The sequence below is a fragment of the Drepanopeziza brunnea genome (assembly GCF_022702325.1).
Source record: "Drepanopeziza brunnea f. sp. 'multigermtubi' strain 214-2 chromosome Unknown ctg9, whole genome shotgun sequence".
NCBI classification, from domain to species: Eukaryota; Fungi; Ascomycota; class Leotiomycetes; order Helotiales; family Drepanopezizaceae; genus Drepanopeziza; species Drepanopeziza brunnea.
The window spans coordinates 173,959-192,332 of NW_027094072.1; the positions used below are offsets into that span (position 1 = coordinate 173,959).

The 18,374-nt window shown below is 51.0% G+C and overlaps 4 protein-coding genes across 4 annotated transcripts; 2 read left to right on the forward strand and 2 right to left on the reverse strand.

Annotated features, from left to right (window-relative positions):
* Positions 1-718: 718 nt before the first annotated feature.
* On the forward strand, positions 719-1,282 carry L3040_005464 (uncharacterized protein; the record flags this gene model as incomplete). Its single annotated transcript, XM_066154531.1, has 3 exons — positions 719-788; positions 853-927; positions 978-1,282. 3 exons carry the CDS (start codon positions 719-721, stop codon positions 1,280-1,282), a joined length of 450 nt encoding a protein of 149 aa, XP_066011390.1.
* Positions 1,283-2,795: 1,513 nt separating this feature from the next.
* On the reverse strand, positions 2,796-3,846 carry L3040_005465 (uncharacterized protein; the record flags this gene model as incomplete). The annotated part of the gene is made up of 6 exons (XM_066154532.1): positions 2,796-2,826; positions 2,879-2,904; positions 2,953-3,331; positions 3,385-3,464; positions 3,517-3,559; positions 3,608-3,846. The coding sequence occupies 6 exons, from the start codon at positions 3,844-3,846 to the stop codon at positions 2,796-2,798; spliced, it is 798 nt and encodes a 265-aa protein (XP_066011391.1).
* Positions 3,847-6,216: 2,370 nt separating this feature from the next.
* On the reverse strand, positions 6,217-10,274 carry L3040_005466 (uncharacterized protein; the record flags this gene model as incomplete). Its single annotated transcript, XM_007295951.1, has 3 exons — positions 6,217-8,206; positions 8,256-9,547; positions 9,597-10,274. The coding sequence occupies 3 exons, from the start codon at positions 10,272-10,274 to the stop codon at positions 6,217-6,219; spliced, it is 3,960 nt and encodes a 1,319-aa protein (XP_007296013.1).
* A 3,498-nt stretch (positions 10,275-13,772) lies between these two features.
* Positions 13,773-16,472, forward strand: L3040_005467 (uncharacterized protein; the record flags this gene model as incomplete). The annotated part of the gene is made up of 4 exons (XM_007295950.1): positions 13,773-14,567; positions 14,618-15,923; positions 15,977-16,311; positions 16,365-16,472. 4 exons carry the CDS (start codon positions 13,773-13,775, stop codon positions 16,470-16,472), a joined length of 2,544 nt encoding a protein of 847 aa, XP_007296012.1.
* Between the last annotated feature and the right edge of the window lie 1,902 nt (positions 16,473-18,374).

The window sequence follows — 18,374 nt, forward strand, 5'->3', positions numbered from 1 at the left end:
CCAACGAGATAACTATACGATGCCATTCATTTCCTCCCTCTGCAGTCTACAAGCTTCCCCGAAATCTCTCCAATCTTTCTGCTCTATCCAAATCGAATTCAGGAATCTCACCACGAGCCTTGGCGGGTCCATCCTGTTCAACCGACCCCCCACTACAGCCCACCACCATCGGTACCTTATACTCAGCTCATTTCGGCTTTTCTTCTTCTCCACGTCTATGATTTTCGATCCGAGGAAATTCAGATCATATATGGGTATATCTACAAGTCATCCGGCAGATCCAGATACGCCTAATAGGGCCAAAGTAATGAACCATTGCGTTCTCTTGGGCTACGCTGGGTGGGGGTACGGCCTTGGGCGCTGCAGCTTGAGAGGATTATATACCGGACTGGGTATGGGATTTCATTCCTCTGCCTTTGTGTGTGCTGAGATATAAGTCTGCTCCAGCACGTCCAAGGGAGCTAGCTATCCAGGGATATGGATATGAGTTCCACAAGAGTGGCTAGCCACTCAGTCTTTCTTCTAGCTGACCGGTACTTGGGATAGAGGGGGCGTACGGTGCGCGAATCCTGCGATTCTACAAAGCTGCGTCCTTCTATGTCCACGATACTGTCCTTGTCGACGGTATGTCCCTCTTGTGTCAAGACAATTTTGTATCAAGCCCCATAGTCTGTGGAAAGCCTTCCCGACTCGAGACCAACAGAGTCCTGCCACCAACATGCTCATCGAGAACATCCATCTACTGCAAACAGGAGGCGAGGCTCCGCTATTGGCTCTCCTCTCTTGGTGTCGGTCCCGGCACGTCTCGTCTCGTTCCCTGCAAAAACAATTGACTGACTGACATCCCACTAGCAATCCCGAACATCGAAAACCGCAACGTCTACATATACTTGGCAATCCAACCGCCAGTCGGTACAACACCTCAAAGTAAACAGCCATTAAAACACCAGATAGACACCGCGCCAACACCCCCCCAGAGATGTCCATGATCAAGTCCAACGGCAGCTCCAGCACCGTCGAGAGCCGCAAGTTCCATAACTTCATCGGCCCAGTCCAACGCCAACACCTACTCCCTCAAACCTCGACCCCTACTGGGGCCTCCCAACCCGCCGCCGCCGCCGCCGCCGGCTCCGGAGTCGAGTTTTCAGGCCTCTCCTTCAACAACTGGAATGACACCGCGGCCAACGGCGTCCCGGCGCGGCCCCATCAAGATCACCCATCTGCCCCGCCGCCAAACCCTACCCCGACACAAACAGCATCACCACCAACTTCGCCCTGTTGACCGACACGGACACGAGCGTGGTGCACAGTGAGTTACCCGTGCCGCAACGCCCACCCACGGGCCAGGCCACACAGCTCGAAGAGAGCCAGCTCTGAGCGCAGCGGGAAGTACGCACGCCGCCCGCCGCACGCCGCCCGCACGCAGACGGCGACCACTGCTCCGTGAGTCTTTCCCGGAGCCTCTGCATCTCGCCATCGTAAAGCCCAAGCGCAGAAGACCAAGCAAGAGGAGGTACGATCCTCGCTGCTCCTCTACCAGATTGAGGCGAAAGGAGGGGCTGGGTATTCCGCGGCTAGCCAACGGTGCCGAAAGCATGATCTTGACTGCGACTCTAGCACCTCAGAGGGGATTTCCGATCCTGACTTTCACGAGTGTGCCGACTACTACTTTCTTCTTCCCCCGGAGCGAGCGACGACTGCTGCGAAGCAAGCAAGCTGCCGGGAGGTTCGTAGGGAGCGAGCGCATGCCAGTTGAGAGCTCTGGATTATAGAGGTGACGTGACAGAGCCGAACAGACAGACAGACGGAGTCGTCGTCGTCGTCGGAAGAAAGGAGGCGAGGCGGAAAACCAACAGCAGAGCTGGTGGGCGGTGCTTTGACGGGAAAAGACGAGGGGAAAGAATGGGCTAGCCCTCTCCTCCTGTATATATTCCTAGTGCCTGGCTGGGTTTCACGTACCCCAAAAGTCGGTTGTACCGATCTATAGGTTTTTTTTTTTTTTTTTTTTTTTTTTTGTTTGTGAGCAGCTTTCTCTTCCAGATCTGTATTGTGATTGATCTCCTTTTCTGGCGGTTTACCAGCGATCCCCCTTTTTCAACTTTGGCTTGGTATCGTTTCGCAGCCGAGACTGCTGCTGGCAACAACAGCCGTGGAAAAAGACGGATGGTAGATATCCCCTGCTGCAAGCAATACAGCGATGTTGGGTTCTCACTACGTGGGCTAGGGGGCGATACTGAGGAATCGACAGCCAGCAGCCAGTAGTGAGTAGGCTTGAGTTGGAACGACTTTTAATGACCTCGGGTGCGGATAAATGTGAACTGGTTCAAAATCGCATTACACTGGGTTTCGCTGCATGGGTTAGTTGCCGTACGAATGTGTAAGATCTGTGTTGTCCAGCGTCACCCATTCTTGTGACAGTCAAAAGGTTCTCTTCCTAATAGATGGGAATACAGACCCATGGACTCAAAGCACATTACAATGTAGCAGCTGGGCACCATTCGCAGCAATCCTTTTCTTTCCGTTTCGCTTCATAAAGTACAGTTGAATTAAATCTACGCGGCAGCACAGCGTATCCAGAGGTCACCCCTGCGCCGTGGGTAGAATCTTTTTTCGAGAGGTATGGAGAAGGGACACCGAGTACTGAGCGGCGCAAGCATATGGCACGAGAAAAATCTTGTGTACCGAGAGAGAAAAGGCAATCCGTAAGCAGCGCACCGAAACCGCCCAAACTTGAAGACCAGAAAATAAACCTTGATGCTGATGTGTCGAACGCCCAAATTTTTTATCCCCCCCATTTATGACAGATCGTCGTTCTTCTTGAAGACCCTAGAAGCAAGTTAGCAGGTGTTTGGTGATATGTAAGATCAGGGGAACGAACAAGTGGCTCTCGTAGAAGGCAAGCATCTATTTTTGGTTAGCGCTCGACCGGTCACGACTGGAGGGCGTTCTTACCTTCTGTGGGCATCGCTTGTACACTTGGGCCAGCGGGTGTTGAGTCTTGTGTCCGCCCTTCCAGGTGAGGTAGACAACGACGTTGCTGTCATTGCCCTCGCACGCATCAATGGCAATGACAGCATCCTCCCAAGTTCCTCCTGGTGGCTTGAACTCGGCCGAGGTAGCGCTCAACGGAGGAGTTCCGGATGCCGGGTGTTCCTTAGACTTACGGCCTTTCTTCGTCCCATTTGTCTTCTCCCCTGCGCTGGTTCTTCCGCGCTTCTTGCCCTTCTTTCCCGTACCTGCCTCGGCCTTTCTCTCCTCCCAGGCGGCCAGAATGGCTTCCTTGCCACCAACTGAGCTCAGATACTTATCGAGGATTTCGGATGCGGTTTCACTGTTTATGCAGTCAGTCGACAAATACCCGGCATACAAGGGAATGGTCACAACAGGTTCTCTTCCGGCTCCCAGGTTCTATCAGATTTCTTCTCGAATCCCAGCCACTTCACCTCAAATCGCAACACCCCAGTCTGTGCCCTAATCAGTATGCTTTGGCGCGAAAGATACCGAGGTGCTGCTTACATCTTCGTCGACGAAATGGTTGGTGATGGCCTCCACAGTGTACCTGCAAGATTGTCAGCAATGTAGATTACAAGAATGCGCGAACACGTACTCATCTTCCGCGAGCTCCTCCTCATCATCGTCTCCGCCATCAGACTCGACGGCAGCCACTGGCTCAGGCTCGGGGTCATCGACAGGAGTCTTTGACTTGGACTTGGAATTCTTCTCTGGCTTCACCCTGATCGGTGCGGCCGGAGCGTAATCGTTACTACTCACCTCCGAGGCCTCATCGTCGGAGATTTCTGCGCATGGTAAGCCAATGCCAAAGAGCGCAGCTATTGCGGTCATCATATTGACGTCGCCGAGCTGCATACAACGAGTGAATTGCGGCGCGCAAAGTGTGGGAAATTGACACTTACGAGGAGGCATTGTGTAGGTAGTTGTGGAAGGAGCTGTCGAGGAGGTTTTGGGGGGGGGGGGGGGGGGTAGATTGATGATTGCGCCTCCAGGTACAGCCTGGGAAATACTGAAGCGCAAGGAATTGGATTCGCAGGAACGATGTCGCGAGTAGAATGGGAAGAGTTGTGCAGAAGGAGCTGATTGCTCGATAGTGGAAAGTGGAGGTTGATATGGGGGAGCTTTGTTATGATGGGGAAGGGAAGAGGGAAACGAAGTGGCAGGGCGGAAGCTTATAATAATAACGCGACGGACTTTGGGGTAGCCGAGAACGCGTGAGGAGTGGTCGGCTGACTAATACTCGGCTAGTGCGCGGTATTAGTACCGGTAGCTGTGAAGTCGTTGTCAATACCAATACCCGGTATGACACCCTGGAATCGAGATACGCAAGCTGGAAGTTACCGGCTACGCTACCACAAACCGTCTCGGGTCGATCGATAGATCCCCCTTCTTGCTTCTTCACAGCCCTTGGACCGAAACCTCCATTTACCAGCCCGTCTCGACTCTCGTCTTGAGACATTCCACACAAGAAAATCCCGAGGAGTAGGTAGGCTAGATCGGACAACGGCCAAGCCCAGGATGGGAAAGCAACGCCATTGTGCTAAAGAGTTTCCGAATTCAGAGACCCAGTCTCCGATTCATGTCACCGAAGGCCCAAATTCCTACATCGAATTCCTACGTGAAAATTGTCTGAACCTATGTCCTTCCCGCCCAAGAGGTAGCGGCGTCAAAAGCCATGTATTAAAAATCACGCACGCACCTCATAATTTTATAACTCAACCAACCCCATTGCCACTTTTACTGATTTAAGAAAGAGCTATATTCAGATCCTGATCTATCAGCTCGGATACACTTTCAAACATTATCATCATATCATCTTAAGTCACATCGCTCAACAACCAATATCAGTCCTTCGTATTCAGCAGCCGAACTCCACATCACGAACAAACAGACCCGTGCTTAAAAGAAGTATAGGCCCGTAGGTAGATAACAAATAGAAACACCGTTCAAAGAAACCTGCATGTGTTGGGGAGCTAGAGCAAGCAGCCAAACACCCCCCTCCTCTTACCTAACTGTTGTACCTCTATAACCAGTCACAATGATATAAAAGGCCAGATGAAAATTGTATACAAGGCGAATAGGTACTTGAATTTCATTTTTCATTCTCCAAACAACACCACGAGAGTATTAAATATGCAACATCCAAGATACTTCGTATCTGTTATGCGATTGATTAATTTAACCACGACAACAATCCCAATCTGAAAAATCCCAAAGCCCCCAAGTCTCATACCTCATACCTCACACCTCAAGATGTGACGGTAAGCTCACCAACAACGCCATCTCGCAATCTTTCTATTGTAACTCACACTCTCACACCTCACAGCTCACACCTCAAATCTCAAATCTCCTTGTAACTAACCAGCCAACCTTACACACACAGCAACCCAACCTAACCCAGCCAAAGAAAAAAGAAAAGAAAAGAAAAGCGAAGGCGAGGTGGAGATGTGTGTGGTAATGAGGAGGTTGGACTGGGATGAACGAATGAATTGACGACGGCGGGAAGCAGAGAGGCTCATACGACTTCAGTCCTTCCTTCCTTCTTCTCCTCGACCACGCACACACGCACGCACGCACGCACGCACGCACGTAATATCTCATGGCCGGCTCTCTCCCAACTACCTACTGCCTGACGGACAATCACTAGGTACGTGTGCAACATATGCTCTTGCCTCTCATTCCAAGCGCCAGTGAAAGATGAAAAAGACGGATCAAAAGTAAAAGGCAAACACTAGCAATTATACGCTTAAAAGAAAGCGAAAGAAAATTATACCAGCTAGGCAAGAAGAAGCAATAGGACGTGATCATACCCAAAAGCTGGGATTCGACAGTTTTTCTCCCCTCGACTTGCGAAAATGAGCCCACTCTACTATGCCTTTTTTCCCCCTTCCACCCACAATCAGGTCCCAGTACAGAAGAAGCCTGACTGCACCGACCATATCTCCACGTCCCACTTCCTGCTGCCCTCGCAGCCCTTCCGTTCTTTTTTAATGAAACCAACGCAAATGCATATGAACTTGCTTGAGATTATGATCAGAAAGAAAGAAGAAATCCGCACCTCGCTCTGCCTCGGCCGCGACGGAAAGCAAAGACATAGACGCGATGAGCTTTTCCTTTTCCGACACAATGCACGCATTCATACAGCGTCCACTTCCTCCATGTATCGCCAATCACATCGCTAAAAGTTACCCACGCCGAGATCGTCTAGTCCCAATTGCCACCGTTATGGGAAGCGCCATTGCCGTTCGCGCGACCACCACCGGTGTTGCCGTTGATGCCGTCCTGCACAGCCTGAAGAACGAGCATCTTGGCCTTCTCGACGCCATCAGAGCTCCCTAGGATCTCGATGGCTTCACCACCAGCTTGGTCGCGGGGAACGCTGATTTTGCATCCGGAGGCCTTGCGGATTTGGTTGACCTTGTTTCCACCCTGACCAATGACGAACCTATATGTGCTTGGATCTGGCAGGACGAGCAATCCAGTTGTGGTGTTCTTTAGTGCAGATTCAATGGCAGCGGCGAGAGTGGCCCTGGCCTTGGTCACATTTTCGGGAGGACCTCTCAAGATCCAAGGAATCTCACCATCAATGGTCGACACTGAGTTATCGATCACTGTCCAGACGTGGGCATCGAGGTCAGAAGGCTCGTCGGTCTGTAGAGGTAGGTTGGCGGCGCTGCCACGGACGTTGGTTGGCGCGGCAGGCTTAGGAGGGACCTTGTGGCCGGCATGATCAACTGTGACCTGGTGATCGTTGCGAAGGCGTCGGAAAAATTGCCCATTATCGGCAATCGAGTGGTGGAGTTTGCAGGGAACTTGTACAGTCTCGCCCTCTTGGTCCTTCACAAGGGTTTGGATATGGGATATGGCGGCCTCGACATCCTTTGGCAAACCAGTGACTTTGATAGCAGATTGACCACTACCTTGTCTTGGGATGTCGATGGAAATCTTGAACTTCGACTCAAGTTCCCTCTTTGTCTCTCCTCCGCGGCCAATGAGTGAGCGGTGCTTCTCAGTGGGGACTTCGAAAGACTCGGTAGTTTGAGCCTCGAGCTCAGCGACAATTTTTTGCATGGCTGCTATGATCTTGTTGACGACATCTGCATTTCCTTCAACCTTGATCAAGTTCCCGTCTTGCTCGGCCTTAGGGAACTGGACAGTTCTCGCAAGCTCTCGACGGTCATCGGATCCTCCAGCATTAACAACAATATCGCGAAGGGCTGAACCTCCAGCGCCAATGAGAGATCTGTGGTACTTCTTGTCTACCTCCAATGTTTTGGTGACAGTCTTATCGAAGACATCTCTCTTAGCGTCGATTAACCTTCGTGCCTGCGCAACTTGAGAAGCTGTGCCCTTGATCTGAATCTCGACTCGGGTTGATGGATCCTTGATGTCTCTGGCATTTGGAATCTCAATTCTGGCACCGGATACCTGTCGGATCTCATCCATGCCACTTCCACGTTGGCCGATCAAAGATGGAATCTGACCAGCTTGGACGGACACAACGGCGGTATGCGAGTTATCCTTGAGGTACTGTAGAAGCGAAAGAATCTCGTCTCTAGCCTCGTCCGCTCCTTTCTTGGGGCCCTTGACGATGACCTCATCAGGCTCTTGCTCACGTCGTGGAGCACGACGGCCTGAATCGCTAGCAGCATCAACGTTGGATTGGTCGTCCTTGATAGGCTTCGCAGAGCGTGGGAAATGGATCTGAACCTTGTATCTTGTCTGTAACTTATTGATCTGGGTACCACCAGCACCGATTAGCTCACGGTGGAACTTGGGGTCGACTTTGAGAGTGTAAGTTGCCTCATCGGCCCATTGTCGACCAAGAGCCGAAATATGTGCCTTAGCCGCAGCAGCCTTTGCTTGAGGGCCCTTGAGCTCAACAACACCATCGTTGACGTTGATCTCAACATCAAACTTGTCGCGTAGGTCCCGGATATTGCTACCACCCTTCCCGATCAATTGATTCGCATGCTTTTGAGGGAAGTCAAAAGTGGTAGAAAACCCACGTTCTTTCTCGTCCTCAATAGCTTCGGCCACAAACGCATTGACCTTCTCAGCCAACGACTCAACCGCCGGAGCTGGGCCCTTGAGTGTCACGACGGTACCTGCATTAGTGACGCGCACAGGGATCTGATCTGCTGCACGATCTTGTTGCTCCTTTTGAATGAATCTTCGGAGCTTGTCGTGAAAGCTAATCATGTTAGCTCATTATCAAGGTGAAACAGCTAGTATGAACCTACATCTTGGGTACGTCAATCGACGTGGAGATGATTGCTGCTTGCTTGCTGATGAGGTCCAAAATGTGCTTGCGGGCGTCCTCAAGGCCTTGCTTGAAAGCCTTGACTTCTTCCGCATTGGGTGCTTCTCGGGGAACCTGATATTCTGGCTCAAGGCCAGCATCGCCCTCAAAAACAAGAAGCACTGGCGCACCTTGCTCAGAAGCACTTGGGATGACTACATGTACACCATAATCTTTCTTTACTCGGGGAGTAATGTCTCTTTGAATGTGACGGTGGAAGAACGGATCGATGGGGACAGTGGTCATTCTTGAAGGTGGGTGGGCCAGGAGGATTTGACTGATGTCGTCCTTGGCTTGGATGCCGCTGGCGCGCTCACGGAAGAATATTTGCCATGGTGCAGCCTCGCCCCGCGAGATCGAAGCCACGATGCTGGCCTTGTGGAGTGCCTCCAGTCGCTCAATCTCCTTGCGGTCACGAAGGTACTGAGTAACATTTCGAGCATGGACGCGAGCGCCTGCAATTCCGCCAGGGGCATTGCGGAACTGCTTAGAAATATCCATGGAGGTTTCGTTAATGGATGAAGCCAGTTCAGTGGCATGCTCCTTCGCAGCCTTGAGCTTGTCCGCCGGGCCAATGAAAGTGATGGTATCCTCGTCATCGTCAGCTGGAAGAATGATTGCGCATTGAGTAGCCTCAAAAAACTCTTCGGGCGTAACGCCTCCACGCCCAATGACATATTGGTGCTGGCCGCGATCGATACCAGTGGCGTGCTCAACCGCTAATCTTTGTCTCAACTCCTGGGATAAGCGTTCGATCTCTGCACGTGCTGCCTGTACTGCTGCGCGATCACCACCAAGAGTGATATGGTTGTCGCCAAAAGCAGGTAAAAACTCGCCACGGCCTGGAGCAGCCCGAGCGGGAGGAGCTTGGCCAGTCCAGGTGTGATGCGGGGGAACTCGAACCTGGACACCATGGGAATCCTCAAGCGAGCTCGCTGGTCCGACGAGAAATGGGTAAAACTCGGCAGGGATGTTGCGGAGTCTTGTGTTAACTGCAGGACTTCTCTCGTTGACAATCTTCGCGATCTCTCTTGTAGCCATCTTGATGGAGATTAGATTGCCTTCCACAACAATGTCCATCATGTCATCGTCTTCATCGGCTTGTGGTGCGTCCTCCATCTTTGGCATTTGAATTCGAGCACCAGTGACCTCCTGCAGCCCTTTGATTGTTGAACCTTGCTTTCCAATGATGTGCGCTCTGGCGGAACGTGGAATTGAAACTTTCGAAGAGGACTAGCAGGCAATCAGCAAAGCCGAGTTAGTGGTAGATGTTTAAACTGACCTTTGCGCCAATTTGCATACCCAGGTCTCGGACTGCCTGTTGCTTCAAGGCCTCTCTTTGGTTGCTTGACTCTCTGAACTCCAGCACTCCGTTCTCTCCCGTCCGCATTGTCAAGTTGGTTCTCAACTTCTTGTTAATGTCCTTCAAGATCTCAGGCATTGGCTTCTTGAGCTGGTTTCGAGGAAGCACTTCATTCTTTTGGAGGATAAGCCGAGGAGCTTGTATTTGAACAGCGGGTGATGCTACGCCTCTAGCTGCTTGTGTGGTGTTCACGCCTGGATTTGGAGCTGAAGATCCATTGGCGGAGATGCCGTTCGTTGCGCCATTGGCAGCAGACTTGTTCCCTCCCCAGGTTGGAGCTGTCACCGGTCCAGTCTTTGCCCCTCCCAAGCCAGGGAAACTCGTCTCCGAATTTGGGTCTATCACTGCTGCCTTCTTGCCTTCGGCTTTGCGCTTCCCTGCCGCATTGGCAGATATGTTTGCGGGCCAACCACTCGCCGCTGCTGCCTCATCCAAGTCCTCGAGAACGTGGGTTGGGTCCAAGGGCGCCGGGGGGTGCTTCAAGTCGGATTCATCTGGAAGCTCCTCGACTAGCGGGTTGTGGGCGTGCTGTTGCTGAAGTCGCTGTGCCGCAGACATCCCATCGCCATGACCGTTTACGCCGTTCAAGGAAGACATATTGCGATGTTAATGCTAATTGCAGAAGTCGAGAGGAGTTTATAGAAAGGGCAATCTGTCGTATACACCTGAAAGTTAGGTGACTGCAACTGTGAGGTTAGACAGACAGAAAGATTCCGAGGGTTCAGCCTCAACTTGGATAAGGAGGAGACCCGGCTTACCTAGCAGATCAAGGATGGTGGGTGAATTACGGGAATGACACAAGTGACGATGATGAGGCCACGAATCCCAAGTCGGACTACTGCTCCGATCTTCTAGATATTTGCATCAATTGCAAAACAGAGCTAGAGGTAAGACTGGCAGTTAATTCTCGGGCGCAGGAGATGCAGGGCTCATACAGGAGACCGATGGGAGAATTTGTAGGATAAATCGGAACAGAAGATGTGCTTTGGGGCAGAAAACCCCAGAAGGTTGTAGCGGGTAAGCGAATCTTGTGTGGGCCCACGAGCACGGGATAGGTACCTTCTCCGTACAACTACTCCGTAGGTACTTCTCAAGGCATGTGGAGCATGTCTTCTAAAGTCCTTCGTATTTATCTACGATTGAAGCAGAACATTGTGCAATATATCTGCAAGTTGAATAGAAACACGTGTATTATTGAGTACATTTTCACTACCTACCACCTACCTACCACCTGCCTACCACCTACCTACCGTACTCCTTTGATTTGACCAGTAGGAACGGGCCAGGCAGGTTCTTGAATAACAATTATTTACAAGTGGGTGAGCCACCACAGCCACAAGCTTCAATTCGATATCATGTGATTTGGCCGTTACCTTTAAACGGGCGGACAGAGCAGAGGTCTTGAAGTCTATAAGTCTATTGCTTGGTTCATCCAAGTCGTCCTGGCCGTGAGGCTTTGACCGAACTATTGGCCGAACAAATTGATGCAAAACTGCGAGTCGCCCAAGGCAAGCCCTAGGTAGTCCTGAATCCGGCATGTGGTCACTTCATCTGAGGTATCGCCGCAAGGCCGTTGCAACGACTTCAAAGCCGGAGCTGCAGAAGCCGGGAGGGAGGTATCGGCTTGCAGGTGAGGAGGGACATTAACGACATGGGTGAAGTCTCAATATTCAACCGTGTATTTCCTGAGTCGGAGACCAGATTTTCCCATTTTCCCTTGATATTCACATTCTCCCTTCTTTTGGTGCTAAGATCGACTGAGATACCGGTACTCGAGTCTACTCCAGTACTTCACCTCCAAAAAACCGATCCTCGTCCATGAGCCAAGTGGCTCGAGGCAGTTTACACAAGCCGTTATCAACAGTCCTGCATTGCCGTTTCGACTTTCCATCCAATCTCGAGCGCCAACTCCCCACACATGCAGAGCTTGGGGATCGACCCGATGGTGACTGTGATCAACGGGTGGGAGCAACGAGAAGTTGAATGCCCTCCGGACATTTACTCGTCATCAATCTATGGTCACGATCCGACTTGCGTGCTGGTAACGTGAGACGAGGCTGGACCGAGTCGATGACAACAACACTTTTATTCGTTGTCTCGCGTCGGAAGCAGAGGTCGCTCGCTTTAGGTTTGACAGATATCCCGAGGGAGAGATATGGGCAGCCATCCTGGTGTGGTGAGAATTGGGAGACGGAGTGTTGTCAGCGAGAGTTGGCGCTGTCTATTATACCGTATCTCCATGTCTCCCAAGTTCGAGTCCTGAAGCAGATCATCCCAAAAGAATGTTCCAGCTACCTCGGAACATCAGGGAGACAGATCTTTGTTTATGGAAACTAGGGTTTGTAGGGGAGTCCAGGCTGCTCCGCGTTTTCAAGGCAACGTGTCAACTGTAGCTCTTCGTCTGATGTATTGCGGTCCCGAGTGTATCGGGGGCTCGAGATTGAACGGGACGATTGGTGTCACGGCGTGACCCATGGCCATCCGAGGCCACGTCGAGGGGTGGTGACATCGATGTAGGTACTGTACTGACTGTATGTAAGAGCACTTTGCCTTGCTAGCTGCCTCAATGCTGTGACCATTCTGGCCAAGTCCCATGGGTAAGTATCCGACGAGAAGGTATATTTTCTTTTTCTTATTTTCTGATGAAAGGATAGAGAGAGCACGTGCCCAGGAAGGTATCAAGGGTTATTTATTATTTGCATTCATAGGCCAAGGTCAGAGACGACTTGTACCGTAGAACAAGTACTTGTACGTAGTAGCTACTACTCTGTAAGTTAGATTAAGAGCCGATCCAGGGTAAGATGCAATCGCTGGAGGTGGAGGTGGAGACCGGCAGCACGGATTTCCCCCCCGTGCAGCAAAGCCTGGCCAGCCGTCACGGCCATCACTGGCCCTATTGGAGAGAGAAGATGAATGGAGTTGTAGCTGCATAATAAACCCTTGCATCGCCTTTGTGCAGATACTGAGACGGCCATTGATTTCAGATACACGACAGTGCTTCTGGGTCTTTTTCAACCCTTTCTTTCTAGTCCCGGTTCGAAGGCCAGGCCAGGCCAGGCCAGGTCAGCATGCCCCATTCCCGAGCGGGATCAACGGGAACGAAGACGGGAAAGGGGAGGGAGGATTATCAAAAAGTGGAGAGAAAAGCATGGACGACGATCATGATCGTGGGGGAGGAGGAGAGGGAGAAGGGCAAAGGCAAAGGCAAAGGCAAAGGCAAAGAAAAGCAAAGGCAAAAGGCAAAGGGACCATCGTCTACCGGTACTGTTGACTCTGGGTTGCCTTACGGACTTAGCTACGGTACTTACAAGTAGGACTGTGTTATTATTAGCTGCAAGCTTTTTCATCCGCAAGACTACCGGTAGGTAGACTTGCGTAGGTGGGTTCCTACTTACCCGTACCTAGGTAGGTGGGTAGGTACGAGGTATACGGAAAAGGTAGATGTCTCCGTAGACTTCCATTGCCCGCTCGCTCGCTCGCTCTGCCCATGACAACGGATACCGGTATGTACTGCCAAACAAGAGCCTTTTCTTACCTATACTCTCCTCCCAATTGCCGTCAGCTTTCATACTTCATTATCCAATTCAGCTCAGCTTAATTCCAGTCGGCCAGTTACGGACTTATCCCAATTCAAGAAGATATCAGGATATCCGCTATCCATCCATCCCTCCATCCCTCCATCCATCCATCCATCCGTCGTCCATCCCACGCAACCGGGCTATAGGTAAGGTACATTCCCCATCCCCACCCCCATCTTCAACTTCCACATAACTTCATTCATTCATTGCAACCAACGCCTTTGCATCCGACCCGGCGCCCTCCAAGCCTGCCTGCACTTCCTCGTGGTTTAGTGATTCATAACCAACCCAACGCCCGAGCAACCAAAACGTTCCTTCTTCTGCAGCCGCCGGCAGGCCCCCCCATCCCTATCCCGCCCATTGGGCGAGCAATCCAAACAAACCCCCCTCCCCAACACCCAACCCACCTCCCCCCCCAACACCGTCCACATCTCTCAAACGGAAGAAGATCTGAGTGACCCCAGCACAGCAGCACAGCAACTCAGCAGCCACAGGACTGCCCGTCTCAGGTCACATCATGGAGGAGATAAAGTCAACGACTCGACGCCTGACTAAAAAACCCCCGCCTGGAAGTTTGGCTGCCGCGAACCTGAACCTGAACCTCCCTACCTTCGACACGCAGTCCATCCGTAGCAGCAGCTCTAGCAGTCTCCGTCGATCCCCATCTTTGCAAACCCGCAGGGATTCATCGAGAAAATCTTCGTACGGCCACGGCCGCAAAAATACCTCTCCTAATCCCGCCGCCTACGCCTCCACGACCGCCTCCGGCTCTTCGAACTCCTCCCTCGAGCGCTCCCTATCTAAATCGGCACGCTCTCCGCTGCTGGGAAACTACGAGTTTGGCGCGCCGTCTGGTCAGGGTGGAGGCCAGGGCAAATCAACATCGCCTGTGTTGAGCGAGAAATCATCTTCGGAATTTCCTAGGGCTCCATTCGACGGTTCCGGCACCTCTACCACTCAAATCGATTCGACCAAAGCCTCGAGCTATCAAAACTCTCTGCGCCGTCCGCCCCCACTATCAGAGTCCCGAATGTTGAGCCCAACTTTAAGACAATCTGCAAGCTTTACAGCAGGAGACAAGATGAGCGAGAAAACACCCCCACGCGTCAGCGAGAACCAACTCATCAGCCCTAAGCGATACTCGGACGAGAGCAGAGAGCCCAAGGCAGGCATGTTGAGGAAGAAGTCGGGTTTTTCGGGCTTCATGAGCAGCATTGGAGTAGGGTCCCCTCGAGGTGTGAAGATATCCGCGCCGGAAAATCCAGTACACGTCACACACGTAGGATACGATAATCAGACGGGACAATTCACAGTAAGTCATGGCCGAAGGACGCAAAAGAGGCGGTTTGCTGATTGACTCAGGGCTTGCCGAAGGAATGGCAGCGAATGATCAACGACAGTGGGATTACGAAGAAGGAGCAAGAGCAGAACCCCCAGACCATAATCGACGTCGTTGGCTTCTACAAGGAAAACGCCGACAAGGGAGGAGATGAAGTATGGGACAAATTTGAAAACGCAAAGGTGCCTGAGCTTCGAGTCGGCACCTCGACACCAGGACCCCTATCTCCAGCGATTATACCAAACTTTGGGCAATTGACAAGTCCACCTGCGAGTCCACGATTCCCTTCTAACCACGAGACAAGCTTCGAAAACCCAAGATCACCCCCGCCCGTGCCACGACCAGGTCAAACGCTTTCGCCCAAAGATTTCAATACCATAGTCCCCTCTCGTCCGGCGCCTAGGCCACCTGTTGCGTTCCCGGCGAGAGCAGCTCCTGCTCCTCCTCAACTTGGAAAGGATTCAGGCATTGGGATGTCTCGAAAAAGCGAAGATTTACCAGCTTTGACCTACGTCCCTCCTCCTGAATCTTCTCCAATGCTTCCCGAAGAGCATCGCTCCAGATCCAACTCCAAAGCCAATGGCGCATCTCCACACGCTGCATCCACTCAGGTCGCTTCCCCTCAAACAGTTTACCCACAGCAACTGATGCAGCAGCAAGAAAGTGCTGTGCACCAAGCACAACAGTTCTCCTTGGCCCGTGCCCCAAGCAAACGCCAACAGCAGCAGCAACTACCAACTCCACCAACTTCTCAAAGCCATTTCCAACAGCCACCAAACGTCAATGGAGTACCACATCCAAATCAACAAGCCAGAGCTGCCCCAGGCCCTCGGCCTCGGCAACGTCCTCGACAGAGCGCCGGGTTTGACGTTGTTGCCCGTCTGAAGCAAATCTGTACCGAAGGTGACCCAAGAGAAGTCTACAAGAACCTGACAAAGATTGGTCAAGGAGCTTCAGGGGGTGTGTTCACTGGCTATGAGCGAGGAACGAATCGCCTGGTCGCTATTAAGCAGATGAACTTGGAGCAACAGCCAAAGAAAGATCTGATTATCAACGAGATCATCGTGATGAAGGAGAGCTCACACCCGAACATTGTCAACTTCATTGATAGCTTTCTGGTCACCGGTGAATTGTGGGTGATTATGGAGTACATGGAGGGTGGCAGCTTGACGGATGTTGTGACTTTCAACATCATGACCGAAGGTCAAATCGCATCTATCTGTAGAGAAACTCTGAAGGGCTTGCAGCATCTTCACTCGAAAGGCGTCATCCACCGGGATATCAAGTCGGACAATATCTTGCTTTCGATGGATGGAAACATCAAGCTCAGTAAGTCACGTCCTGTCATTTACCAACAGGGATATTATCTGACATTACTGCAGCTGATTTCGGTTTCTGTGCTCAAATCAACGAAGCTCACAATAAGAGGACCACCATGGTCGGCACGCCCTACTGGATGGCCCCTGAGGTCGTAACACGCAAGGAGTACGGCCGCAAAGTCGATATCTGGTCCCTTGGAATCATGGCCATCGAGATGATCGAGGGGGAGCCACCTTATCTCACCGAATCGCCATTGCGAGCTCTCTACCTGATTGCCACGAACGGGACACCCACAATCAAGGATGAGCATGCTCTGAGCCCAGTTTTCAAGGACTTCCTGTACTTTGCGCTCAAGGTCGACCCAGAGAAGCGAGCCAGTGCTCATGATCTGCTCCGCGTAAGTAACCCTTTCCCGACGCCTCAGATATTCAAAGCTAACCGAATGACCAGCACCAATTCATGGACTCATGCGCAGATCTAATGCAATTATCCCCTCTCGTCCGCGCCGCACGAAACGCCCGCGCGCAGGAAAAAGCACAAAAGGCAGCAGCCTCCTAAATATCTCCTTCATCGCACCGAGGGACCACCCGAGAGAAAAAAACATACGCAAGTAAATGACTCACTATTGAGGATATGACATACCACCCTTCTCATATAAAGTTTAATCGTTGGGCGGGAACCGATGCATACAAAAGCTTTTGCCATCTGCCCACGCTGCATCATATTGGAATCGATGTTGCGAGAAAGCAAGGTGTTTGTGGCCGACAGAAGGAAAAGGAGAGAGAGGGGGAGGGCAGGGACAAATCCGAAATGGATATATGGCTGTAAAGATGTGAGATGATACCTGCCTGCCTGTTGTTACTACCACGAGTACAATACTGCTGCCTGTTTGAAATGACATGATAGAACGGAGCGGAACAGGCACGGACCCGTAAACTATGAACGAGGGCATATGTCATGGGCTCCCTCAAATGGGGCCGGTGTAAAGCAAAGCTATGAAATCTTTCGAGACAGACAGCTCGCTGTGAATCAATGACATGGATGAATGCCGACGAGCATGGGGCCGCGGCAAGGCGAGGTAGGGCAAGATAGTTAAGTGTGCGTGGTGTGTAGGTGAGAACTGAATACTTTTGACAGGAAAGAAAGAAAGAAAGCAGAGGTGGGTGGGTTGGGGAGTGTGGCGGATGTGAGGTGAGGAGGCGGTTAGTGTGAGCCGATGGTTGATGATATAAGTGAGAGGATATAGATATAGATAAGAGTGAGACGATATATAAGTGAGAGAAGATATAAATGTAGTTAGTCGAATGTAATTATGCATAAATTAGATGGTGGAGCGCTGTATGGTAAGGAGGTTGGTCGGCTTTCCGGTATATATCGGTCTCCTCTGATGGGATAGGGGATGGATAAGGTACCCGTGATAAATTATCCTGTTATACTAGCGGATGGATGTCTTGGAAAGGGAATCCTAGACAGGGCCTTTCGATAGTCAGCTACGGTAGCTGTACGGTAGCTGATCATCGATCCGATGACGACCTCTTTTATTTAGAGACGGTCTTGAGGGGAGGTTAGTTACTGTAGCGTGGCTGGTAGATAGATCACCTCAGGTCCATAGCTGAAATTGGGATATGGAGTCAAACTTGTAAAGTAAATTAAAAAAAAAAAAAAAAAAAAAAAAAAAAAAAAAAAAAACTAGATTTAAATTATGACTGAACTGGAATGGGAACCGATTCGAGCGATTGTAATCGTTTGTTGATAGGAAAGAGTCCCTCCCGTCTTTCTCGTCAAAAGGCCGTCCTTGAAACGAACCATCTCGAGCGTTTTCAGACAGGCCGTCTTTGACACGTCCTCGCAACTATACGGAGGAGACCCGTTTTTTTTTTCGGGGGGGGTTTTTTTTTTTTTTTTTTTTTTTTTTTCGAGAACATGTTATTAATCAGTAAGCAATTGATTACTCCCTTTGACGACGCCCGATGATGAAATCAATGTTTGCTAAGCCGACCGGTTCCGATCTTGATTAGATCTCTGGAAGCGTTGAGGTACCACCTACAAGCGGTGGTGGTAGCGATACTCGAAAGAAGAAAAAAACCTCCCCATCTTGACACTAATATTCTGATATATTTAAATTGGTTTTAGACAAGCTGACTGGATTGTAATGAAAAACGAGAAGATACCATCCGGGGGGGGGGGGAAGGTTTCTGTATTGTATTCTAATCGTATGTATCCCGGGTTAAGATGCATGCTAATCTGGTTTTGAAGATATTTGGAACGAGCCTCTTTGACGAGCGTGCTTTTGAAGGTGTGGAGGAGGATGGCTATTACTAAGGATGATAGGGTAGGTAGTTTCTCTTATTAGGCCGGTCGGGGACGATCGACTATTCGATGAGATTATTCTTTTAGATAAGTAAGGTTTGATGTTGGCTTTAGATGGTCTAGTAAGCAATTTGTCTCTTTGTGGAAGAG